Here is a 27896-nt window from a genome sequence, read left to right on the forward strand (position 1 = left end):
TCACAAAAGCAGATTCCTCAGTTTAGGTCTTTGCTCCTTTCTCTTTACTTTTTGCTCCTTGCTTTTAGAATCATTCCTCTTTTTCTAGGTCATGAGACAAGAAAACCTGATTTTTAAAAATGAGTTTATTTTCTGCTATTGATGCCCCTTGGTGAAGAATTAAGTGGTTGAAGCTATCAGCTACCATGGGGTTTGGGCAGGACAGTCTCTAAATTCAGTACTTTATTTGATAAATGACCAGGGGGAAGCAAAGATAGATCAGTCACCCTCTCAACTGAGCGTGCAATGAAGATGTGCTTTTTTAACCTCATGTATGTGTTCCTGAATACATTATAACATATATATAAATTATATAAAAAATAATAAAATTTAAAATATAAATTATATAACATTATATAAAATATATAATATACTATATTTAAATATATATAATTTTAACTTTCTATTTTAAAATAATTATATACACAAAAAGTTGCAAAATTAAAATAGAACAGAGGGGTTTTGTATAGTCATCACCCAGATTACCCCAAAAGTGATATCTCACGTGCAATAATGATGATCAAAACTAGGAAATTCAGTAAAATTTGTATACATTTAATGTTTTAGTTGTAACAGAGATTTCATTATTTAAAAATGAACCCAGTAGTAAAATAAACCTATTTTATAAAATAAAATATATTTCCTTTCAATACAAGTAATTACATCCTTATCTAGGTCTGGTGTTTTGAAAACTTACACCAGATTTTCTTAAGACAACCTGTGAGGTTCTTTCTTTCCAGGTGATTGTTTCTGTGGTGGTGGTGTTTTTGTGGCTCTTCACACAGTTCTCTTGTTCAACATGTGAATACTCTTTATCTTCTTCTATTTACTTGATAAATTCCCAGGGATTGAGTCCTGCTGCACCTGCTCAGGAGCCCCTTTCTTAAGAGAACTCCAGGGGACTAAGCAGCTAGAACAGCTATGTTCTTGCCTTTTGTAAAATATCCCATCTGCAGAAGGAATCAAGCTAATCTACAGCAACATTTGGAAGCCATGAGCCTGAGCAAGTATGCAGAATAATGACACCACAAACATGCATTTGTAACGAATATCCTATGCATCAGGGAACACTGATTATGGAGCATCGATAAAAATTACTATTTAGGTCGAATGGCTTTTCAAGGCATCTAGGAAGCAACTAGCATTTCTACATGCTGAGTATTTCACTGATTTATGCCAGCTACAGTGAAACTTGGATTTAAAAGTCTAACAAGTAGTATCTGGTACCAAGGCAGAAACGCTTAGAGTCAATTAGGATAGCAAACACGGTCTCTAAGGAAAAGCCAGCAGATGTCATCCGCTCTGTAACAGGACAAGGCAGGTAGTGAGGCTGCACTCAGGTCTATACCACGTAGGGAGATGGAGTCACTCAAAGTGGCAGTAATTGTGGCAATGGGGTCCCAAATCATGCCCTAGGCAGGACCGGCTATGGAATTTGGGACCTGGGGCAAAACAAAAATGCAGGGTCCCTTGTTCAAAAATGATTAAGAATTTCAAGATGGTGAGAGCAGAGCAGCAAACCAAGCACAGGCCCTTCTGAGCACGAGGTCCTGTACGACTGAACAGATTTTGCCCCACGAAGCTGGACCTGGCCCTGAGGGTCCCAGGAGGATGGGCAGACACAAATGTAACTGCGTGTTCTGTGTTTTTATTACAGCTACTTCTGGCAACTCAAGGTACCTTAGGGCAGCTCAGGTGTCACCCAGGGAGTGAGGTTGCAGAAAAGGCCAACTGGACATGATCCTCCACTAAGGACGTTATTTTCCTCTTTTAGATGCTGGATATCCCATCAAGGTAAGAAGGAAAGAAAAAGAGAGAAAGAGAGGAAGGAAGGAAGGAAGGGACGGAGGGAGGAAGGAAGGAAGAAAGAAGGAAAGAAACAAAGAAAGAAAGAAAAAGAAAGAAGGAAGGAAGGAATGAAAGAAGAAAGAAAGAAAGAAAGAAAGAAAGAAGGAAGGAAGGAAGGAAGGAAGGAAAGAAAGAAGAAAAAAGAAAGAAAGAAAGAAAGAAAGAAAGAAAGAAAGAAAGAAAGAAAGAAAAGAAAGAAGGAAGGAAGGAAGGAAGGAAAGAAAGAAGAAAGAAAGAAAGAGGGAAGGAAGGAAGGAAAGAAGGAAGAAGGAAGGAAAGAAGGAAGAAGGAAGGAAAGAAGGAAGGGAGACAAGGAGACAGAGAGAGAGAGGGAGGGAGAGAGACTGATTTCCGTGCAGAAAATGAAGTCACTTTGATGAGCACAGAAGTACAGATAAAGGTTCAGAAGGCTCTCTTTCTCCCAAACCTCACACATGGAGCTCTTGAGGAGAACTTTCAATAGTTAGATGCTGGAACATCTGGTTTTGAAAGAATTAGTGCCAGCTCTGTTATGGGTCAATGGATTTGGAAAGAGAAAACGAAAACGTCTGTTCAAACTACCTTGGTCAGCTCTTCTAAGAGTTCATCATCTAAACGTCCCTCCAAGTTCCCCAAAATGAACGAGCACGTTTTGTAAATGCTTCGTATCGATTCTATCCCCAAGCAGATCTTCGAGCTGTCCCCCTCCCGCTATTTCCAATGGCAGCCCCCTGGCCTGGGCAGCACCTCCTTCCTCTAGGCTGAGACTCCGTCCCAAGCCTGCTCTTGCTGCCCCACCGATGGCCTTCGCGGCCTTCACTAGGCTGGCCTCTGCCTACCTCTGGTCCGATTTCACACGCCTCTCTTTGTTTCTGCCATCATCAGGGGTGATTCTGCGTGTAACTCCCCATCTGTAGATCTCTGGGAAGGTAAGTTGGAACTATTTGCCTCTGATTCTGCTGGGTCAGGCAGACCCTCAGCCCACGCCCTTGTTCTCTCTCTCCAAGAGGCCCTCAGAAGAGGAAAGCAGTTTCGCCTCTCAGGAAAGCAGAGTTGTCATCTGCAGACTGATCACCCCCGTACCGGCTGCTCCTTGTACCCCTGCTCTTGCAGCCAGACCTCAGTGCCTTTTAGAACTGATACTCGAGGCCCTGCAGTTGGGTTGACCCAACCTCTGATTTCAGGAGTATCGGCACTGTGTTTTTTCTGGCAACTCAACATCTCCACCTGCTGACCACTAGGGTTCACCTACAGCCAGAAGGCTGGGGCCCCAGTGAGAATGTCCTTTCTGGTTTACTGTGCGGTTCTTTCCAGGAGCAGAGGGTGTCCAGGTTCTGCAGCCTGAGGTCCAGTCCTCACCCAACACCATACCTGTCCCCAAACCCCATTGTAATACCTGAGGTCCAGCTCATCTGGGAGAAGAATCTGGGATTCACCCCAGTGATGGGGGTGGGGAGAACATTAGGGCTGAAGAGTAAGGTGTGCGTGTGCGTGTGTGTGTGTGTGTGTGTGTGTGTGTGTGGCCTTTATTCTCTTGAAGAGGCCTCCCTCCCTTTCTTTGTTACTCTTTCTTCTTTCTCTCCCCTCCTCCACTTTTTATATTTAAGGGAGGCACTATTTCTTTTCATGGTTTTAAATAAATTTGATTTTTAAATTTTTTCAATTTTTTGGAAATTTTTAAAAACTTCAAGCCATATTATGGTCTTAAATAAAAAGTAAATGTCTCCTTTCCAATCCCTTACCTCCAGGACCTCACTCCAGAAATATCCATTCTGAAGTAGTTTTTGTTCTCCTAGAAGCAGCAGCTTCCAAAGGTCAAGGTCAAACATTCCTGTGTTATGTTTTAGTCTGCTTCCGATTTGGAACACACTTTTTATTGAGTAGCTTTACTTTTCCTGGAGTCTTAATGGACTATTTCTCCCCTTGTTTCAAGAAGAACCATATGCCTTTTCCATCATCACTAAGACCTCCCTGCTTCTTAATCATTCTATTTGTTGACCCGAAATCATTTCCTTCTCAAAGTCATTCTTGTGTTCCTTCTGACTTCCTGTTCTAATTTGGACTAATTGTGTTCTGGGCCTGCTACACCACTACTACGCAGGTATTTCTTTATACGTACTCCTCTTGGATTAGCTCCAGAAAGCATAGATGTCTAACTCTTAATTCCTTTTATGCTTTTCTCCAGTTCATCTATAAGTAATATTGCTCAGAAAGTGCATGGCAAGGTAAACTTCCTGAGCATTTGAATATCTGTAAATCTGGCTCATCTGTGATGAATAATTTAGCTAGCTATAAAATTTTACGTTCAAAGTAACTTTCTTCTGAATTCTAAAGGCATTGTTCCATTTTATTTCAGACCTGGTCACTCAAAGTGTGGTCCACAGACCAGCAGCGTCAACACCACCGAGGAGCTTGCTAGAAAGCAGAAATGCGGACCCACCCCAGAATCTGAATGTGAACAAGATCCCTAGGAACGTATGGGTGCAGCGGAGTTGAGAGGCGCTGCCCCAGCCTTCAGCGCTGCCGCTAATAGGGCTGAGGTCAATCTGACTCTCTTTTCTTAGTAAATAATCTGATGTTTCCTCAGTCTAAAGTTTGGCGGCCCTCTCTTTGTCCTTACTTGGTGATCTGAAATTCTCCAGGCTGTTTTCAGGCTCTGACCTTTTCTGGTGGGTCCTGCCAATTTCAAGACTTGTGACTCTTTTCAGACCTGGGAAATTGTCTTCTTTTATTTCTCTGGATTTGTCTGCCTGTCTGTGTTCTCTGCTCCCTCTTTCAGGAATGTCATCAGTTTCCTAGACATGATCATCCATGTCTCTCAGCCTTTCCCTTTTACTTACCTTCACTTAGTTTTGCTGATCTTCTTTCTAAGAAGTTTTCTCAAATTTATCCTTTGGCCTTTATATTGGATTCTTTTTTTTTTTTTGCCGTACGTGGGCCTCTCACTGTTGTGGCCTCTCCCGTTGCGGAGCACAGGCTCCGGATGCGCAGGCTCAGCAGCCATGGCTCACGGGCCCAGCCGCTCCACGGCATGTGGGATCTTCCCAGACCGGGGCACGAACCCGTGTCCCCTGCATCGGCAGGCGGACTCTCAACCACTGCGCCACCAGGGAAGCCCTATATTGGATTTTTTTAAATTAAGCAAACATATAATTTGAATCTACTATGGTTCTTGGCACTATGATTACGATGGTTTAATGCACTATGGTTCTCTGAGTGCTCATTGTCACGGCAGGGTGTTTTCGTCTTATAGATGCAAGGTCATCACACATCTCCAGGGATATTAATTGGTTTTTGCTTCTCCCAGTGCCACTTATTCTATTTGTTCATATTGCTCCTTCTTTCATGTGTTATGGTTTTTCCTTAAGTTTCTGATCACCCTAATTAGATAACCTGTATTATGGAATTATTGTTCATTTGCTTAGGTGTGATGATAGTACCGTGCTTTTGAAAGAAAATGTCCTTATTTTAGAAAATGAATGTCGAAGTTTTTAGGGATGAAGTGTCTGATGTCTGCAACTTTCAAATGGTTACACACACACACACAAATATGTGTATAAAGAGAATAAGAAAGAGACCACTTAAATATAGCAAAATGCTAACATTTGGAAGTAGAAAACTTGCTCAAGTGTTATTGCACTAGTCTTTCAATTTTCTCTTGAAATTTCTGTTTGAAATTTTCAAAAGTTGGAAATAATAAGAAAAACAAAACAAAATATCTGAGTATCATTGGGAAAATACCCCTAGGGGCCTGAAATCCCTAAGGAATCAGCTTTCTTACAGGAAACTAGATACATGCTTGGTTTTTAAGCAAGTCAGGCTGTAGGTCATTTGCATTTTTGCATATATGCTCTTGGAGTAATAAACAATGTATGCAAAGCCTCTGACTGATATTCCTTAGGAAATCTGTGGATTAAGAAGGGACCTGTCCTAGGGTACCTCTAATGAAGCAAAAGAAAGTTATAATGGGATTTCATGGGTGTAGGCAGTAATTGGATTTGGTGGAGGGTGTAATTAAATTTCACCAAGGGCCTACAACCTCTGCCCCAGGAAAATAATGAAAGGGTCAGAAAACCTTCTATCTTGCTCAAAGGGAAATATATAAAGCCTGCAGAAACTCTGAAGCATGTGCCTGCTCTGTCCACATCTCCTCAATTATGGGACAGCAGCTCTAGTATCTTCAGGATCGCTAAAGAATCCCACCTTCAGGCAGAGGGTTGAAAGCCCTGTAATGGAAGAATACTATGAAAATTACTGACCAGTTTCTGTTCCCTGGTCTCCTGAAATTTCTATCTCTGCTTCGATAAGTGGAATCAAAACAGAATCCAGCCCAGAGAGGGATAGCCTCCCCAACATGGGCTGATTCCAACACTCAAGTGGAAGGCCAGGTTGACCAGTGGAGGGTAGCTAGCGCCACCTTCCCCACCATTGGGTGGATGCCAGGCAGTCTGAAAGCTCTGGGTACAAAGCAGGGCATGTCAACTGTAGGTTTCCTGGTAGGCTGTGTCAACTGGCAACAAGCAGGCAGGCTGCCCCCACTCCTTCCCCAGTAAATCTCAGTCTCTCACCCCAGGAGACTAAGCTGTAGGTTTCCAGAGTTGTGGCAGATGCTACTGCTGTAGTCAAGTTCTCTGATGTGGGGAGGATGGCTGTCCTGCCATCAGACAAGCCTTCAGAGGAATGCCTGGCTCTCTGCCCCAATCCCTCTCCTGCTCTCAGTCCCTGTGACTCAGCATCTCTCCAGAGACGTCCAAAAGAAACAACTCCCACTTCCATCAGTGTTCCCTTGACCTCATCCATCAATTCCATCCCATCTGCTTCCCATTCTCCAGAAATTTATCAAACTCCTTTGTCTTCTGATGGCCCCTCCACCACTGTCAATGCCCCTGCAGATGTGTTCCCCTCTATTCTTTCTTCTAGTTATTTCAAAAGGATTGAAGAGGAAAGAGCTGCCTTGCTGGTGTTCATGCCATGATCTCGAACCAGAAGTCATCCCCTTGGTTTTTAATCCTCTTATCTATGGTGCAGTGTCTAAGGATCTTCTCTCCTTCTAATTCTGGAAGTTGTGGGAATGCTTCCCCACTCACCACCACCTTTAATCTTTCATTTTCTTAGCAATAAAATCAAGAAGGGCATCTGCCTTATCTTAGAGCACCACTGCGGAAGAGTTAACACAGAAGGCCTGAGACTGCTATTCTTGGAAGGGTGTGCTTGCAAGGATGCCCTTGGCTGGCATCTGGGAACCTGGATTTGGGGAGGGTTCCCATCATTCTGTGACTGACAAGGGTGGCTCTCTGTGCCTAAACACTTTGTGCAAACAATACGGTTTGTGCTGAACACCTGTTTTCTGTTTGAAAATCTGGAATTCTAATATGTGCTAGGCAGAGGGTACCCTATGTGACCAGCCTCCAGTAAAAACGTTGGATGCTGAGTCTGTGATGAGCTTCCCCGGTAAACAGCGTTTCACATGTACTGTCACAATTCACTGCTGGAAGAATTAAGCATGTCCTCTGTGACTCCACTGGGAGAGGAGTCTTGGAATCTCATGCCTGGTTTCCTTCGGACTCTGCCCATGTGCCTTTTCCCTTTGCCGAGTTTGTGTTTTATCCTTTTGCTACAATAAATCCTAACCATGAGTATGACTATATGTGGCATCCTGTGAGTTCTCCTACAGAATTATCCAACCTGGGGGTGGTCTTGGGGACCCCTGAACCACACCACTTATAAAATCAGTGTTTCCATCTCTTGATAAGCTTTGATCATAGCTTGAGGTAGTATTTTTCCAGCATGTGTCTGGAAGACGTCTATCTGGAAAACTGGCCAAAGAAGGCCTACACAATCTGGTTTTTTAAGGTATTTTTTTAAATTTATTTATTTTTGGCTGCGTTGGGTCTTCGTTGCTGCGTGCAGGCTTTCTCTAGTTGTGGCAAGCGGGGGCTACTCTTCATTGCAGTGTGCGGGCTTCTCATTGCAGTGGCTTCTCTTGTTGCGGACCACGGGTTCTAGGTGCGTGGGCATCGGGAGTTGTGGCTCGCAGGATCTAGAGCGCAGGCTCAGTAGTTGTGATGCACGGGCTTAGTTGCTCCACTGCAATGTAGGATCTTCCTGGACCAGGGCTCGAACCTGTATCCCCTGCATTGGCAGGCAGATTCTTAACCACTGTGCCACTAGGGAAGCCCCACAATGACCATCCCTGGCTTCCTTCCTCAGCCTGGGCCTCAAAACCCTGCATGGGTTCTCACTGCATGGGTGCTCTGCCTCTTTGTGATGACACGTCCTCCTGAGCAGGCAGCTCAGCCTCCCTCCAGCCCAACATCCCTGCATCCCTGCCCTCCATGGTCCAGAGTCCCTCTTTTCCACTGCCCATGCTCCCATTTATGTGACAATAAGCAAGCTGTCCCTGTTTCTCCTCTGCTTCCACTCGCTTCATAGTTAGAGATTGTGACTCTACTCCCATAACTACATTAAACCACCTTTCCATAGTGTCTACAAGCTAGAGCTTGCAAATAAAGCACTGAGTCACCACTTCAGGGTCAAGCAACGTCGAAGCACACGCTTGAGTGTGAGATATACTCCTGAGGAGAAAATTGCTGAGAAACCTCACACACTTGGCTTATCAGCTGAGATGGAGAGTGTGAACTAGTGCCATGTCTGATTACTGAATATTCTTAAGGAGTGTTTAGGTGGGAGGGAGACAGAAGAAAAGCAATTCTTAACCCAGCCCACAGTAAATGGCAGTTCTTAAGTAGCTGTCCCCACTCGACTCTACTCATAGTATATTCTTGGCTCCCTTATCCAATATTAGTTGACCATATATGCACGGCTTTATTTCTGGGCTCTGCATTCTGTTCCATGGGTCGATGTGTCTTCTCTAATGCCAGTACCATACTGTTTTGATTACTACAGCAGAGTCCTGCACAGCTGGGGAAGCTGGGTGTTCACTCACATGCTCTCATTTTCCCCATGGGAGAAACCACCAGCCAAGAAGGTCTTTTTGTCCTTTAGCTGTGCCACCCTGGGAGAGGAGTAACGCAGGTAAAGTGAAGCTGTTCCTCTTGCCCTCTTCAATGTGTTCAATCTCAGATTTTTTGTTTGTTTGTTTGTTCCAACAATGTGCTGGAACTTCTCCACTGGACTCCTGGACTTTCACAAAGGAACTCTCATCCATGAATAATTGTCAAAACTGGTGTTCTTTGGGGGAAAGATGGCAGAAAACGCCTCTTCCACCATTTTGATGATGTCTTAGAATAAGTTCGTCTATGTCTACAAAAAACTCTGTTGTGATTTTATTACATTATATAAATTATATAATGATCTCATTATATAAATATAGATAGATAGATCAGTTCTGGCAAAATGGACATCTTTCCTGTGCAGAGTCATCCAATCTGTGAATATATTTAGTATGCCTCTCCATTCACTTAGGACTTCTTTGATTTCTTTCAACAGCATTTTGTAATTTCCAGCATAAAGATCCTATACATAGTTATTAGATTTACACCTATGTATTTTGTTTTCTTTGAAACAATTGTAAATGATATTATATGTTTAATTTCAGTTTCCACATGTTCCTTAATGGTATATAGAAATCTGATTGATTTTTGTATACTGATCTTATATCCTGTGGTCTTGCTGAACTCACTTATTAGTTCTAGAATTTTTCTGCAGATTCTTTGGATTCTCTATGTAGACAATGATGTAATTTGCAAATAAGAACAGTTTTCGTTTCTTTCCCTTTTAATCTCTATGTATTTTATTTATTTTTTCTTGCCTGATTGCCCTCACCATAACTTCCAACTCCATGTTGAGTAGCAGTGGCACCAGTGGACATCCTTGACTTATATCTGATCTTAGGGGGAAAGCATTCAGTGTTTCACCATTAAGCATGATGCTAGCTACAGTTTTTTGTGGATACTTTTTTATCCACAAGTTGCAGAAATTCCCCTCTATTCCTAGTTTGCCGAGAGATTTTATCAAGAACCATTGTTGGATTTGGTCAAATGCTTTTTCTGTGTAAACCAACATGATCATATGATTTTTTTTCTTTTTCAGTCACTTGATATGATGGATTACATTGATTGACTTTTGAATGTTGAAGCTGCCTTGTATACCAGGAATGAATTCCACTTCTTCATGGTATATAATTCATTTTATACACTGCCAGATTTAATTTGTTAAAATCTTATTGAGGATCTTTGTATCTAAGGTCATGCAAGTTTTTGATATGTAGCTTCCCCTTTTTTGTATTCTCTACTTTTGGTATCAGAGTAATACGAGCTGTATGAAACCGAGTTGGGAATTGTTTCCTTCTCTTCTATTTTCTGCAAGAGATTTTGTAAAACTCTTCTTTAAATGTTTGATGGAATTCTCCAATGAAACCTAGACCTGAAGCTTTCTTTGTATTATTATTAAACATTAAATTTCTTTTCTATTATAGGACTACACAGATTGTCTATTTCAAGTGGCTGCATTTGGGTCTTTGTGGTTTTTGAGGAATTGGTAATTTCTTCTAAGTCATCAAATTTATTAATGCAAAGTTATTTTCTAGTATTCCCTCATTATTATTTTAGTGGCTGCAGGATATCTAGTTATATATCTTTTTTCATTCCTAATACTGGTTATTTGAGTCTTCCTATTTTTTGTCTTTGTCATTCTTGCTAGGGAGTTAACAACTTTATTGATTCTTTTCAAAGAATCAGCTTTCTGTTTCATGGATTTTTCACCTTTTTCAGTTTCATTGATTTGTGCTCTTTTCTTTGTTAGTCTCTTTTTTATGCTTGGTTTATGCTTATTTTGCTGCACTTTTTTATTTTCTGGAGGTGGGAACAAAATTTTTGATTTGAGACATATTCTCTTTTCTAAAGTAAGCATTTAATGCTATAAATTTCCCTCTAAGCATTGCTTTATCTGCATCCAACATTTTTTGATATGTTATGTTTTCATTTTCATTCACTCTGTGTATTTTAAATTGGACCTTACAAACTCTTTGGGAATAGCCTTCCCAGTAGAATCTATATGACTCCATATGTACAAGAAGTAGTTTTCTTAAGCCAAGAAAAGATATAGTTCAGCATCAAAGATCAGCTAGGAAATAAATAAATTAATACCCCTTCAATTCAACTACTGCAAAAATCAAGTGCTTAAGGGAAAAACACCTGCCAATTAAGTGAAGACATCAGACGAAGATAAAACATATAAAGCATTTCAGATTTCTGGATAACTCTTGATCTTGAAAATTATGCTGTTTAAAAAGAATAAATATTTCCCGAATCTTACCTGCAGCATTACAACACTGTCACCTTCAAAAGTTACAAACATATCTGTGTCACGTTTTAAGCCTGAGATTCCGTTTTCCATCATGTAACCCTATTGCAAAAAAAAAAGAAAAGCAGATTTTAAATTTGCAGTCCCATCATTATAAAGGACTAACATTTTCTTTGAAATTAAATACACACAATTGAAAAAAAGAAAATAACTCTATTTCTCCTACCCAGAATAGCCATTCTAAGAATTTTGACCCATCCCATGAACTTTTGGTCCATAAATATTATTTGAGGGTATGGCCTTTGTTGGTAGTAAAAACATTTGAAAACAATCATGTCACATTTTTCCAAAATATCTCAACAAATTATGCTAATTTTTTCTCTTTCTCTTCCAAATCTTATGAAATTGAATAAATGTCAAGGTATTTGTGATTATACCCCACAATATGCAGGAGAATGATGCCTCCCCCACCCAAACCCTTTTTTAATTAGTAAATATACCTATGATTCCTGGGAGACAACATAAAAAATCCTAAATTGCCACTCTGCCTCTTCATGTCATTAAATATTCTGCATCATAAATACACACACCAGCTTCCACCTAGTTTACTTTTTTTCTTTTCTCACTTCCTGAAATCCTTATTTAAATGGTGGTAGCCTGCTGCTCCTTTCCAAAGTGGTGAAGTGTTTCTGCACACACACTGGGAGAATCAGCTGCTCCAGAGAAAGCTGATCAGCCCCAGGCCAGACGTGGAGGGAGCAGAGTTGCCCGCGTTCGGCCACAGGCCCTTCTCCCTCTCAAGGCCTCTGTGCTCTCTTTCTTCCAGGCCATTGTCCTCCCCCTTAACTCTCAGAATCCTTCCCACTCTCAGAATCTGCTTCCAAATCAGCCCTACCATGTAAGTTACATCACAGGCGGCTGTCGCATCACCTCTCCCAGGAGTATGTGCACTTAGCACTTTGGCTCTGTCTAGGAACGACAAGATTCTGCCCCTGTTGGAATTTTCAAGCCACATGGGTCAGGGAGGGTCACACACGGTGCTCCCGTGGGCAGCCGTATACCCCAACCTCAAGGTACCCATTACCCTTGGGGTACCTGCTTCATTTCTGAAAACGGCCACTTGAGTCACAGAAGTGGGCACTCTGGGCTCCCACTGCCTGCAGAGCCTGAAGTCCTGTGAGCATCCCTGCTTCCCTGTCCCGGAGCCATCCTCTGATGCCCCGCTGCTTCCCCTGGTCCGCCTCTGCATCACGGCAGTCCGGGCAGGCCCTCTGCACGGTGTTAGTTTACAGAAGCAAAGGCATCTTCACAAACCCTCAGGAATCCTTCATAACTTTCATAAAGGTAAACTGATTATATTTATGGAAACAGAAATTGGTGGCATTTCCAGCCTGGAGAAGTTCAGCCTTGCCTCCCCTCCCCCACCATAACCACAGGGTAAATCCCCTCATTCCCGGGCAAACCACATGAGATCAGGTTCTGACTGTGATCAGGCCCCAGAGTGTTTCCCCTGCAAGGGAGTAGCTGACTCACTTTCACCATCAGCATTCTACCATTTATCGAGTATCTGCCACGAGCCAGACACTGAGCTGGGTGCTTGACCCAGACTTCGTTTTACTATTTCGCTTAATCCTTTTCCTCCTCTCAACAGCCCTGTGAGGTAGGTGTTACCCCATTTTACAGATAAAGAGAGCAAGGCTCAAGGGCTACGTTGGAATGTTTTTGAATAACCCCTCAAGTTCTGGTACGGAAAAGATGAACATGAGACCTACCACCTCAGACTTGGGAAGAAGCTGTTATATAAGAAGCACACCTGCTAAAGGCTCAAAATAATAATTCTGAAGAAATAAAGTACTTTTTCCTTGATCATTTTGCTCTGGTCTCTTCCAGCAAGAGAGGGAAAAACAGGTTCTCTGTTGTTCTGACATTTTTGAACTGTTCACACCCTGCCCTGGAAACCAGGCCATCAGGGATTTAAAATAACCCGAGCAGTGGCTCACTCAAAAAGCAGCAGAGTGGAGGAGCTTCAAGATGGCGGAGAAGTAAGACGTGGAGATCACCTTCCTCCCCACAAATACATCAGAAATACATCTACACGTGGAACAGCTCCTACAGAACACCTACTGAACGCTGGCAGAAGACCTCGGACCTCCCAAAAGGCAAGAAACTCCCCACGTACCTGGGTAGGGCAAAAGAAAAAAGAAAAAACAGAGACAAAGAATAGGGTCGGGACCTGCACCAGTGGGAGGGAGCCGTGAAGGAGGAAAGGTTTCCTACACTAGGAGGCCCCTTCGCGGGAGGAGACTGCGGGAGGCGGAGGGGGAAAGCTTCGGCGCCGCGGAGGAGAGCGCAGCCAGAGGGGTGCGGAGGGAAAAGCGGGGAGATTCCCGCACAGAGGATCGGTGCCGACCGGCACTCACCAGCCCGGGCGCGGAGGGACTGGGAGCTGAGGCTCGGGCTTCGAAGGTCGGAATTCGGATCCCAGGGAGAGGACTGGCGGTGTGAACACAGCCTGAAGGGGTTAGTGCGCCACAGCTGGCCGGGAGGGAGTCCGAGAAAGTCTGGAGCTGCCGAAGAGGCAAGAGACCATTGTTTTGGGGTGCGCGAGGAGAGGGGATTAAGAGCACCGCTTAAAGGAGCTCCAGAGACGGGCGTGAGCCGCGGCTAAAAGCGCGGACCCCAGAGACGGGCATGAGACGCTAAGGCTGCTGCTGCCGCCACCAAGAAGCCTGTGTGCCACCACAGGTCACTCTCCACACCTCCCCTCCCGGGAGCCTGTGCAGCCCGCCACTGCCAGGATCCCGGGATCCAGGGACAACTTCCCTGGGAGAACGCACGGTGCACCTCAGGCTGGTGCAACGTCACGCTGGCCTCTGCCGCCGCAGGCTCGCCCCGCACTCCGTGCCCCTCCCTCCCCCCCGGCCTGAGTGAGCCAGAGTCCCCGAAACAGCTGCTCCTTTAACCCCGTCCTGTCTGAGCGAAAATCAGACGCCCTCAGGCGACCTACAGGCAGAGGCGGGGCCAAATCCAAAGCTGAACCCCCGGGAGCTGTGCAAACAAAGAAGAGAAAGGAAAATCTCTCCCAGCAGCCTCAGGAGCAGCGGATTAAATCTCCACAATCAACTTGATGTACCTGCATCTGTGGAATACCTGAATAGACAACAAATCATCCCAAATTGAGGAGGTGGACTTTGAGAGCAAGATTTATGATTTTTCCCCTTTTCCTCTTTTTGTGAGTGTGTATGTGTATGCTTCTGTGTGATTTTGTCTCTATAGTTTTGCTTTTACCATTTGTCTGACAATTCTGTCTGTCCGTTTTTTTTTCTTCCTTTTTTTTACTATCGTTTTCAGCGCTTGTTAGCATTGGTGGATTTGTTTTTTGGTTTGGTTGCTCTCTTCTTTCCTTCTTTCTTTTTTTATAACTTTAAATTTTTTTAATAATTATTTTTGATTTCAATAACTTTATTTTATTTTATTTTGTTTTATATTCTTCTTTCTTTCTGCCTTTTATTCTGAGCCGTGTGGATGACAGGCTCTTGGTGCTCCAGCCAGGCGTCAGGGCTGTGCCTCTGAGGTGGGAGAGCCAAGTTCAGGACATTGGTCCACAACAGACCTCCCAGCTCCACGTAATATCAAACGGCGAAAATCTCCCAGAGATCTCCATCTCAACGCCAAGCCCCAGCTCCACTCAATGACCAGCAAGCTAGAGTGCTGGACACCCTATGCCAAACAACTAGCAAGACAGGAACACAACCCCACCCATTAGCAGAGAGGCTGCCTAAAATCATAATAAGGTCACAGACACCCCAAACATACCACCAGACGTGGACCTGGCCACCAGAAAGACAAGACCCAGCCTCATCCACCAGAACAAAGGCACTAGTCCCTTCCACCACGAAGCCTACACAACCCACAAAACCAACCTTAGCCACTGGGGGCAGACACCAAAAACAATAGGAACTACAAACCTGCAGCCTGCGAAAACGAGACCCCAAACACAGTAAGATACGCAAAATGAGAAGACAGAGAAACACACAGCAGATGAAGGAGCAAGGTAAAAACCCATCAGATCTAACAAATGAAGAGGAAATAGGCAGTCTACTTGAAAAAGAATTCAGAATAATGATAGTAAAGATGATCCAAAATCTTGGAAATAGAATGGAGAAAATACAAGAAAAGTTTAACAAGGACCTCGAAGAACTAAAGCGCTAACAAACAATGATGAACAACACAATAAGTGCAATTAAAAATTGTCCAGAAGGGATCAACAGCAGAATAACTGAGGCAGAAGAAAGGATAAGTGACCTGGAAGATAAAATAGTGGAAATAACTACTGCAGAGCAGAATAAAGAAAAAAGAATGAAAAGAACTCAGGACAGTCTCAGAGACCTCTGGGACAACATTAAATGCACCAACATTTGAATTATAGGGGTCCCAGAAGAAGAAGAGAAAAAGAAAGGGCCTGAGAAAATATTTGAAGAGATTATAGTTGAAAACTTCCCTAATATGGGAAAGGAAATAGTTAATCAAGTCCAGGAAACACAGAGAGTCCCATACAGGATAAATCCAAGGAGAAACATGCCAAGACAGATACTAATCAAACTATCAAAAATTAAATACAAAGAAAAAATATTAAAAGCAGCAAGGGGAAAACAGCAAATAACACACAAGGGAATCCCCATAAGGTTAACAGCTGATCTTTCAGGAGAAACTCTGCAAGCCAGAAGGGAGTGGCAGGACATATTTAAAGTGATGAAGGGGAAAAACCTACAACCAAGATTACTCTACCCAGCAAGGATCTCATTCAGATTTGACGGAGAAATTAAAAACTTTACAGACAAGCAAAAGCCAAGAGAATTCAGCACCACCAAACCAGCTTTACAACAAATGATAAAGGAACTTCTCTAGGCAGGAAACACAAGAGAAGAAAAAGACCTACAATAACAAACCCAAAACAATTAAGAAAATGGTAATAGGAACATACATATTGATATTACCTTATATGTAAGTGGATTCAATGCTCCAACCAAAAGACACAGACTGGCTGAAAGGATACAAAAACAAGACCTGTATATACGCTGTCTACAAGAGACCCACTTCAGACCTAGGGACACATACAGACTGAAAGTGAACAGATGGAAAAAGATACTCCATGCAAATGGAAATCAAAAGAAAGCTGGAGTAGCAATTCTGATATCAGACAAAATACATTTTAAAATAAAGACTATTACAAGAGACAAAGAAGGACACTACGTAAAGATCAAGGGATTGATCCAAGAAGAAAATGTAACAATTGTAAATATTTATTCACCCAACATGGGAGCAACTCAATACATAAGGCAAATACTAACAGCCATAAAAGGGGAAATCAACAGTAACACAATCATAGTAGGGGACGTTAACACCCCACTTTCACCAATGGACAGGACATCCAAAGTGAAAATAGATAAGGAAACACAAGCTTTAAATGATACATTAAAAAAGATGGACTTAATTGATATTTAAAGGATATTCCATCCAAAAACAACAGAATGCACTTTCTTCTCAAGTGCTCATGGAACATTCTCCAGGACAGATCATATCTTGGGTCACAAATCAAGCCTTCTTAAATTTAAGAAAATTGAAATCGTACCAAGTATCTTTTCAGACCACAATGCTATGAGACTAGATATCAATTACAGGAAAAAGTCTGCAAAAAATCCAAAACACATGGAGGCTAAACGATACACTACTTAATAACCAAGAGATCACTGAAGAAATCAAAAAGGAAATCAAAAAATACCTGGAAACAAATAACAATGAAAACATGACGACCCAAAACCTATGGGATGCAGCAAAAGCAGTTCTAAGAGGGAAGTTTATAGCAATACAATCCTACCTTAAGAAACAAGAAACATCTCAAATAAACAACCTAACCTTACACCTAAGGCAGTTAGACAAAGAAAACAAAATACCCCAAAGTTAGCAGAAGGAAAGAAATCATAAAGATCAGATCAGAAATAAATGAAAAAGAAATGAAGGAAACGATAGCAAAGATCAATAAAACTAAAAGCTGGTTCTTTGAGAAGATAAACAAAATTGATAAACCATTAGCCAGACTCATCAAGAAAAAAGGGAGAAGACTCAAAACAATACAATTAGAAATGAAAAAGAAGAAGTAACAACTGACACTGCAGAAATACAAAGGATCAAGAGAGATTACTACAAGCAACTCTATGACAATAAAATGGACACCCTGGAAGAAATGGACAAATTCTTAGAAATGCACAACGTTCTGAGAATGAACCAGGAAGAAATAGAAAATACGAACAGACCAATCACAAGCACTGAAATTGAAACTGTGATTAAAAATCTTCCAGCAAAAAAAAAAAAAAAAAAAAAAAAAATCTTCCAGCAAACAAAAGCCCACAACCAGATGGCTTCACAGGCGAATTGTATCAAACATTTAGAGACAAGCTAACACTTGTTCTTCTCAAACTCTTCCAAAATATAGCAGAGGGAGGAACACTCCCAAACTCATTCTACGAGGCCACCGTCACCTTGATACCAACACCAGACAAAGATGTCACAGAGAAAGAAAACTACAGGCCAATATCACTGATGAACATAGATGCAAACGCTCCTCAACAAAATACTAGCCAACAGAATCCAACAGCATATTAAAAGGATCATACACCATGATCAAGTGGGGTTTATCCCAGGAAGGCAAGGATTCTTCAATATATGCAAATCGATCAATGTGATACACCATATTAACAACTTGAAGGAGAAAAACCATATGATCATCTCAGTAGATGCAGAGAAAGCTTTAGACAAAATTCAACATCCATTTATGATAAAAACCCTCCAGAAAGTAGGCATAGAGGGAACTTACCTCAACATAATAAAGACCATATATGACAAACCCACAGCCAACATCGTCCTCAATGGTGAAAAACTGAAACCATTTCCACTAAGATCAGGAACAAGACAAGGTTGCCCACTCTCACCACTATTATTCAACATAGTTTTGGAAGGTTTAGCCACAGCAATTGGAGAGGAAAAAGAAATAAAAGGAATCCAAATTGGAAAAGAAGAAGTAAAGCTGTCATGGTTTGCAGATGACCTGATACTATACACAGAGAATCCTAAAGATGCTGTCAGAAAACTACTAGAGCTAATCGATGAATTCGGTAAAGTAGCAGGATACAAAATTAATGCACAGAAATCTCTTGCATTTCTATACACTAATGATGAAAAATCTGAAAGTGAAATTAAGAAAACACTCCCATTTACCATTGCAACAAAAAGAATAAAATACCTAGGAATAAACCTACCTAAGGAGACAAAAGACCTGTATGAAGATAATTATAAGATACTGATGAAAGAAATTAAAGATGATACAAATAAATGGAGAGATATATCGTGTTCTTGGATTGGAAGAATCAACATTGTGAAAATGACTATACTACAGAACGCAATCTACAGATTCAATGCAATTCCTATCAAACTACCAATGGCATTTTTCACAGAACTAGAATAAAAAATCTCACAATTTGTATGGAAACACAAAAGACCCCAAATAGCCAAAGCAATCTTGACAAAGAAAAACGGAGCTGGAGGAATCAGGCTCCCTGACTTCAGACTATACTACAAAGCTACAGTAATCAAGACAGTATGGTACTGGCACAAAAACAGAAAGATAGATCAATGGAACAGGATAGAAAGCCCAGAGATAACTCCACGCACATATGGTCACCTTATCTTTGATAAGGAAGCAAGAATATACAGTGGAGAAAAGACAGCCTTTCAATAAGTGGTGCTGGGAAAACTGGACAGCTACATGTAAAAGAATGAAATTAGAACACTTGTAACACCATACACAAAAATAAACTCAAATTGGATTAAAGACCTAAATGTAAGGCCAGAAACTATCAAACCCTTAGAAGAAAACATAGGCAGAACACTCTATGACATAAATCACAGCAAGATCCTTTTTGACCCACCTCCTAGAGAAATGGAAATAAAAATAAACAAATGGGACCTAATGAAACTTAAAAGCTTTTTCACAGCAAAGGAAACCATAAACAAGACGAAAAGACAACCCTCAGAATGGGAGAAAATATTTGCAAATGAAGCAACTGACAAAGGATTAATCTCCAAAATTTACAAGCAGCTCATGCAGCTCAATATCAAAAAACAACCCAATCCAAAAATGGGCAGAAGACCTAAATAGACATTTCTCCCAAGAAGATATACAGATTGCCAACAAACACATGAAAGAATGCTCAACATCATTAATCATTAGAGAAATGCAAATCAAAACTACAATGAGATATCATCTCACACCAGTCAGAATGGCCATCATCAAAAAATCTACAAACAGTAAATGCTGGAGAGGGTGTGGAAAAAAGGGAACCCTGTTGCACCGTTGGTGGGAATGTAAATTGATACAACCACTATGGAGAACAGTATGGAGGTTCCTTAAAAAACTAAAGATAGAACTACCATATGACCCAGCAATCCCACTACTGGGCATATACCCTGAGAAAACCATAATTCAAAAAGTCATGTACCACAATGTTCACTGCAGCTCTATTTACAATAGCCCGGACATGGAAGGAACCTAAGTGTCCACGACAGATGAATGGATAAAGAAGATGTGGCACATATATGCAATGGAATATTACGCAGCCATAAAAAGAAACGAAATTGAGTTATCTGTAGTGAGGTGGATGGACCTAGAGTCTGTCATACAGAAGTAAGTCAGAAAGAGAAAAACAAATACCATATGCTAACACATATATATATGGAATCTGAAAAAAAAAAATGGTCATGTAGAACCTAGGGGCAAGATGGGAATAAAGATGCAGATGTAGAGAATGGACTTGAGGACACGGCGGGGGGATGGGTAAGCTGTGACAAAGTGACAGAGTGGCATGGACTTATATACACTACCACATGTAAAATAGATAGCTAGTGGGAAGCAGCCGCATAGCACAGGGAGATCAGCTCGGTGCTTTGTAACCACCTAGAGGGGTGGGATAGGGAGGGTGCAAGGGAGGGAGACACAGGAGGGCAGAGATATGGAGATGTATGTATATGTATAACTGATTCACTTTGTTATAAAGCAGAAACTAACACACCATCGTAAAGCAATTATACTCCAATAAAGTTGTTTAAAAAAAAAAAAGCAGCAGAATCAGCACTGGAATCCCACCATCTCTCACAGAACAGGCACTGGAATCCTGTGAAAGTAAAGATGCTTTATGTTCCTGTGTTAGTTCTTCACGTGGAAAATAAGTTATTTCTCTTCTAGATGATGAAACTCAGCTTTGAACATCCCTCCTCATTTAAAAATTTAGTAAAACTGTGTGACTGTTATCCTGATGATTCCAGACTCTCCAGGGCCCTGTCAGACCCCAGGTATCAAGGCTCACGGCCCTCACAGAGCTTGCAGGCAACAAAAATGAAGCAGCAGAAAGGCCAACCGCTTGCGAGGCAGTGGCCAAGGCCAACACATCGCCTCCAATCTCCTGAAACTACCAAGGGCAGAGTTATGATCTAATTTCCTTAGAACAGGCTGGAGAGGCCCATCCTCATAAAAGTCTAAATCCTTGGCATAGCTGAGGTGACCCATTTAGAAACTAATTAGGTTCAAAAAAGTCATGGTCATCCTTGTACTGCATGAATGTGTCTGACAGTTTAGGGAAAGACACGCCACGTCGAGAAGTTTCTGACTGGGGACTTGCTTTCATCTTCCTGAGGAAGTTAAATTCTGAATGTGGAGCCCCTAACTCTTTGGGGACAAACGAGTATAAGCAGTGTGTGTGTGTGTGTGTGTGTGTGTGTGTGTGTGTGTGTGTGTGTGTGACACTTTCTAATTAAAAAAGAACTTTTAAAATGAATTCCTAAAAGCAATATATAAGTGCTATAAAAAACAAACCCACCAGAAAAAAGGAAAAGAGAAGAAAAAGTCATCCATAATCTCATGATGTGGGAAATAAAAGGATGCCTGAGAAAGAAAGACCCCGAGAAAAATGCTGGTTGGGAATGGGGGATCAAAAGGATGGAGGTAGATGTTGCAGGGATGCAGGTGGGGAGAGCCCCAGAAATCAACAGAGCAGATCTGGGCAAAGGGAGCCATGGAGTGTTCCAGAGGGAGGAGAGATATGACAGCATAGGAGAAATAGTCAGAGGAGACTGAGGAGGGAGTCGGGGGTGAGGAAAGCCAGAAACAGGGGAGGAAGCCAGAGGAAAGTAAGAGGGCTGGATTTGGGGAAGGAGGAGGAACGCTGACCTCGTAGTCGCCCACAGCAAGTATGGGTGGTGAATTGAGGGACAGTCCTGGGTTCTGAGGTCGGAGACACCTGCAATGTCAGGTCATCACTCAGCACCTTCACAAGGCTTTACAAACCAGCACCACAGGATGAGCTGAGAGAAAGGACAGCCGTGAAGGCCATTGCTGAGGACTGATTTATGTTCTGTGTTACACAGGAGCTATCTTTTCCACCCTTCACAACAGCATCTCAGCACCCTGGTTTTAGGGATCAGGAAGCTGTGGGTCCCTGAGGTTTTCCCACTCCGCTCCAGCCTTCCCTGAGGTTTTGCAACACTGATCCCTCTGTCTGGAACACTCTCCCCAGATCGCCGGGTGGCTGTCTCCCTCGCCCCACGCCCGTCTGGACCACAGGGAGGCTGTCTCTGGTCCTTCTGTCTGAAACAGCTCCCTCACCCTCCACCATCACTCCCTGTCTCCTCACTGCAATCTATTTTCCATCATAGCTTTTCATTCTATTATAATTATATAACAGGAATGCTAGAATCTACTCCTTAAAAATATATTTATTGCCTGTTTGCCCCTTGCGGACTGTATACTCCGTGAGGGCACGGACTTTGCCCCATTCACCACTGCTTCCCCAGCATGGAGATGAGACCTGGCACACCATACGGGCACAATATAGTATCTGCAACCAACTGGGGGAAATAACGTGGGTAGGTGGTGAAACGGGGTTGGAACCCCGAGCCACCCAACTCCGCTGCCCACCTGTGCTCTTCTCTATAAAGCAGACAGGCGTCTGGACAGAGGGACATGGAAGTGGACGGGGAGGTGAAGAGACAAACCAGAAGACAAAGATACTGGATCCCTCTGCCAGCCCCATCCTGGCAGGAGCTGCAAAGCCCAGGAGCCTGTGTGGACAGAGGGGCAAGGCTGCTCATGCTCTGATAGAGATCACGAAGGTCAAAGGCCATGGGGACAGAACAGGACACAGAGCCCATGGCTGGGCAGAGAAGGGCCAGGATCTCAGTGTCCAAGCTGGGCATCAAGTAGCAGCAGGGCTGGCACGAGGTGGGGGGCAGGGACAGGGGGCAGCAGAGGCCCAGGGAAACTGCTACCCGAGGCCGCAGGTGACCCCGGCTCAAACCTCTGGGGGTGGATGAGGCTGACTTTGAGACAGGGTAGATCCGTTCATACGTGGGCCTGCCCTCCTGTATGGTGTTGCTGAAAGTCGATGGAACACAGTTAAGGATAACACAGCTGCAGCTTTGAGAAGAAGGGCCGCAAAACAGTTAACGTAAACCTTGCCTCAGTTTCCCGGCCTGGATGCTGAGTGGTGTCGTCTGAACGGTCAGTGTCCCTGACTCTCCTGGTGGGGCTCAAACAAGGGGTGACTCAAGCTCCCCCAGAGGATACAGGGACCCTCAAATCAGCCCTGCCGCAGCCCGCCTGACCTTACAGGTTGGGGGAAAGAAAGGAGCCTTCTGGCCCAGCGACAAGCAGCTGTCCTGGGGGTCGGTGGAGGGGGAAGGACACAGGGGACAATGACTCGGCACTTGGAGGGACACTGAGGAGGTGCCCGAGATGACAGCAGAGAGCGGCCCCCTGCAGTGGCCACGTGAGCCCAGAAGGAGAGGCAGCACTTCGTCACAGACTTGACACCTGACGGGGTCCCCGGAGCCGGGAGAGGAGCCGAGTTCTGGCGACAGTGGCCCCCGTACTTGGGTTCACGGCACACACGGGGGCTGTGGCCCCAGATTCAGAGTAGAAAAGTCCAGGCAAGGGCCCCGCCATCTCCGTCAACGCTCGCTCACCTCCCTGGAGCCAAAGCTGCTGCCCTCGCCTCCTCCAAGCCGGCACCTCCCTGGAGCCTGCCTCCAAGGCCCAGGTAGGCCCATCCCAGATGAGGAATTCGCACTCAGTCTCTTCTTGCCATAGATGGAAAAGACCCGTCAGCGCCGAGGGGAAGGCCAGGAACCACGGTTCAGGGCATCGCGACAGTATCAGCATCACACTGTCTCCCTCCCGAAGCACATCTCTCCCAGAGCCAACACCTGTGAGACCTGCTTCTGCCCAGGAGGAGGAGGGCCTCCTCAGTGCCTAGGATGCCAAGGAAACTGCTCCTTCCTTGGTGCTTTCTAGAAGAGTCTGAAGTACTCTAGGAAAATGACCAGGGCTGTACTTCCTGTTCTCTCCTCCTACCCCTCCATCTTCCAGCCACAGGCCTCCCTCACTCCCTCTTAGGATTCTGTTTCCAGCCTCACGATTGTCTCAGCTTTAACTGGGGAGCCAAAGAGGCCCATTCGGCAGGAGGACCGCGCATCACACGTGGCTCTCGGCTCCTGTGTCCACGCCGAGAGCTCCTGATGCATGTGTGGTTGAAGCCTCATGGGGGAGAGGACTGGGTTCTCACCCTGCCTGTCATGTGGGGAATCGCTCCATGGCAGGCCGGAAACTTTGGCCTCCAGTGTATCTCAAGTTAAAACTAAAGATTTACTCTGGGGAGGCCTATAGGGATATGACAGAGAGTGTGTGCATGAGTGTGGCGTGTGTGTGTGTGTGTGTGTGTGTGTGTGTGCGTGTTGTGGGCTGAATTGTGTCCCCCCAAATTCCTATGTTGACGTCCTAACCTTCAGGACCTCAGATGTGACTGTATTTGGAGACAAGACCTGTGAAAATGTAATTAAGGTTAAATGAAGTCATTGGAGTGTGTCCTAATCCACAATGACTGCTGTCCTTGTAAGAAGAGGGCATTAGGCACACAGAGGGAAGACTGTGTGAGGACACATGGAAGAGAAGACGGCCATCTACAGGCCAAGCAGAGAGGTCTCAGGAGAAACCAACCCGCCAACGCCTTGATTCGGACGTCTAGCCTCCAGAATTGTGAGAAAATAAATTTCTGTTGTTCAAGCCATTCGGCCTGAGGTACTTTGTTTTGGCAGCCTGAGCAGTGTGTCTGTGTGTCTGTGTGTGTGCAGTGTTATCTCAAATCTTGCTTGCTCTCCACCAGAGATAAATCAATGTGAACTGCTTCTCCAATGTGAATAAATCCTTTGGAGTCTTAGGAAATCCTTCTCTCAGCCATCCTCTCAAGGCACTCCCTAGCACCTTGGGTTTTCATTACAAAATGAAATGGTTGTTTCCATGATTTTTCTTCTCTTCCACTTTGGACTCCTGAGTGGGGGCCTTTGCTTATACATTTCAGGTTGGGGGCTGGGGAGATGAGAAAAAAGAGGGGAGTGAGGGAAGAAAGAGATTTCATCCCCCAAAAAGTGAATAATATTTTCCATCAGCTTACTTCACTCTGAATAAAAAAAAAAGAAATGTGGACTAGACAGAGGGAACTCTAAACTCCGTGCTCCCCAAGCCAACAGCATCCTCGGGGGACATGCAGGCCAGGATCTGGGAGGAAAGAGCACACTAGTTAGATGTGTTACTCTAGCCCTGCCTTCTGGGTTACATCGGGCCTCTTAGCAAGTAATTGTGAATGTCATTAAGGTTGTGTCCCATTTCAGTGAGGGCCCCATGAAACGTATTTTATGATTCAAAACTTTGTACACTGAAAGTTTAATATGTTCCTGCTGTTTTTAACATCTCTGATTTTTTTTACTATATGATTATGTTTAATAAATGTATCAGAAAAAATTAGAAACAGGCTTTCTTCCCCCCCCCGCCCCCCGCAAACAAATTGAGGGTAAATTTTGTTAATTTGAAGAAGAAAAAGACAAAATCAATCTTATCTTATTGGTTAAAGGAGGGTCAATGGAAAATAGACCAGCCAGGAGGGACTGGGTCTTAGGGTTGCATTAATTTTACACCGATGTTTCTCTGCCACCCTGAATGGGGAAAACCCCACATATATGGGCAGTTGGTGTGTGAGAGTCTCACTGCACCCTTTCCTGTGACAGCCGTGATTCGGGGTGGGGTCTTCTGAGAGCCCAGCTGATGATGGATGTTCTGATGGAGGTGATGACAAGTTGTCCCGCCCTGTCCTGTGTGTTTTGGGGTGACCCTGCACTCTCAGGGCTTATGAACTGGGGGGAGTGGGTGGGAGGGAATTCTTTCGTGGGTCCCATAACCAAATGTACACTGAGGGTCTCGCGTTGCAGGCGCTATGCCACACACTGCGAACCACAGACACGGTCCTGTCCTCAGGAGAGAGACGGGCATTGGTCAGGTAGACAAATAAAACAGGTAATTTAGGGCTTCCCTGGTGGCGCAGTGGTGGAGAGTCTGCCTGCCGATGCAGGGGACACGGGTTCGTGCCCTGGTCCGGGAAGATCCCACATGCCGTGGAGCGGCTGGGCCTGTGAGCCATGGCCGCTGAGCCTGCACGTCTGGAGCCTGTGCTCCATAACGGGAGAGGCCACAACAGTGAGAGGCCCGCGTACTGCAAAAACAAACAAACAAACAAAAAAACAGGTAATTTAAGCATCTGTGGTAAGTGCAGAAAAGACAAGATCTGAGCTCCATGAGGAAAGAATAAACAAGAAAGACCTCTTCTAATCCAGATGCCAGAGAAAGTTTTCAGGGCTTAACTTGGAACCGTAAAGAAGAGAAATGGAGACAGCGTGATCCAGATGAGAGAACAGCGTGTGCAAACACACTGTGGCCAAGAAGGAGCACAGAATGTTCAGGACTGGAAAGAAGGCTGGGTTGGAGGTGGCGAGTCTGAAGAGCAGCCCAAAGGTAAGGTTGGAAACAGGCATCAAGTGACTTGGGACCTCAAAAGGCATTTGGGGGATTCATTTTATGTTAGTTAAGGTGCAAAGTCATAAGATAATTTTAATCTTTGGAGTAAGATGACTTGTGATTTTAAAAGACAGTTCTAGGACTTCCCTCATGGCGCAGTGGTTAAGAATCCGCCTGCCAATGCAGGGGACACAGGTTCAAGCCCTGGTCCGGGAAGATGCCACATGCCACAGAGCAACAAAGCCCATGTGCCACAACTACTGAGCCCGCGTGCCGCAAATACTAAAGCCCATGTGCCTAGAGCCTGTGCTCTGCAACAAGAGAAGCCACTGCAATGAGAAGCCCACGCACCGCAACGAAGAGTAGCCCCCGCTTGCCGCAAGTAGAGAAAAGCCCATGCACAGCAATGAAGACCCAATGCAGCCAAATAAATAAAAGACAGCTCTAGCTGCTGAGTGATCACAGCCCACAGGAGGCGAGAAAGAAGGGGCTGGACTAGTTGGTTAAGATGGGAGACCTGGGTGGCCTGGAGTCAGAGGGAGAAGGGGTTGAACAGGGTTGGGTGCGTGCATGAGAAAGAGAACGTCCAGGCCACATGAATGGCAGGTGTATGGTGTGGTATTTACCGAGTTGGAGCATCTTGGCAGAGGAGTATGTCTGTGTGGAAAGATCAAACGTTCATATCTGTAAATGTCAGATGTGAGAATCGGAGAGACATCCAAGTGGCCTGGCCAAAATGAAGGCAAGATACAAGATTCTGCAGATGCAAAAAGATGTCTGGGATGGAGATACCGAGTCCTCACTATGTAAGTCTTCAAAACCAGTGGAAGGTACAGAATTATCAAGAGCATAACTATACAGGGACGAGAGGACCCAGACTCATGTTACGGAAAATGCCAACATTCTGAGGGCAGGCAGAGGAGAACTGGCAGAGGAGACTAAGAAGACATAAAAGCAGAAAGAAAGTTGAGAGTATAGTGTCCTGAAAGCTTGGGAGAAGGGTGCATCCAGGAGGGAGGGGTCAACCACGATGAATGATCCTGGGAGCTCAGGTAGGTGAGGACCCAGAAGGATCCTTTGGGCTGAGCCTCAGGGAATCAACGCTGACTGGCCCAAAACAGTTTAAGTAGCATGGAGATGGGGAAGCCAGATTTGCTTGGGACATCTGTCACTGGCAATATGGCAGATGAGATAGTCTTTAACAAAAACTAAGTCTCCAGTAGAATCCATTGAAAATATGCTTGATAGAATATTTTTGAAAAATCATTTTGATGTATATCAAAGTGGTAAAGAGAAATACTCAGAGGCCAAACTCAGAGCATGAGTCCAAAATGGGGAGCAGGTGTTGAGGCCAGGTAAGAAGTTATATAAAGACATGTGTATAAATGTAGTCCTCTGGAAAACAATGCCTACCAAGGGTTAAGTGAGAAAACACCATCCCTCACTTAAGAAGATATTGAGGAAATTTGCTAGTCTCAGCTCTGGCTGTGAGTGGAGGGGAAGAAACATCTCTGCTGAATTTTTACCATGGTCTGCATTCCTATGGCTCTGGGGCCAGAATCCATACGACACCCTGAAAGCTCCAAGCAAGGAGCTAGTTCAAAGTGAGCTGAAGTCTCCAGGCATCCGGCAGAGGTAAATGCAGATCCTTTCTGGCCTGAAAGAACTACCAAGACAAAGTTCCAAAATTCATGGGCTCAAGAAAAAAAAATCACAAAAAGCAAGGGAAAGTAAAGGACAATCAGAAGAGATAGATAACAATCAACAGAATCAAAACTGTAGAGGTAACAGATATTAATATTAGACTACTACACCA

At 44.0% G+C, this 27896-nt stretch overlaps 1 protein-coding gene across 1 annotated transcript in view; it reads right to left on the bottom strand.

Moving 5' to 3' along the window:
* The window catches only part of ACOXL (acyl-CoA oxidase like), a gene marked incomplete at its 3' end in the record, with an annotated part of 366752 nt that overhangs the window by 131573 nt on the left and 207283 nt on the right, over positions 1 to 27896 (bottom strand). Inside the window, 1 exon segment of the mRNA XM_082672845.1 lies at positions 11143 to 11232. Coding sequence (XP_082528971.1) covers positions 11143 to 11232 — 90 coding nt within the window.

This window comes from Grampus griseus (genome assembly GCF_964374135.1).
Source record: "Grampus griseus genome assembly, chromosome: 15".
Classification (NCBI taxonomy): domain Eukaryota; kingdom Metazoa; phylum Chordata; class Mammalia; order Artiodactyla; family Delphinidae; genus Grampus; species Grampus griseus.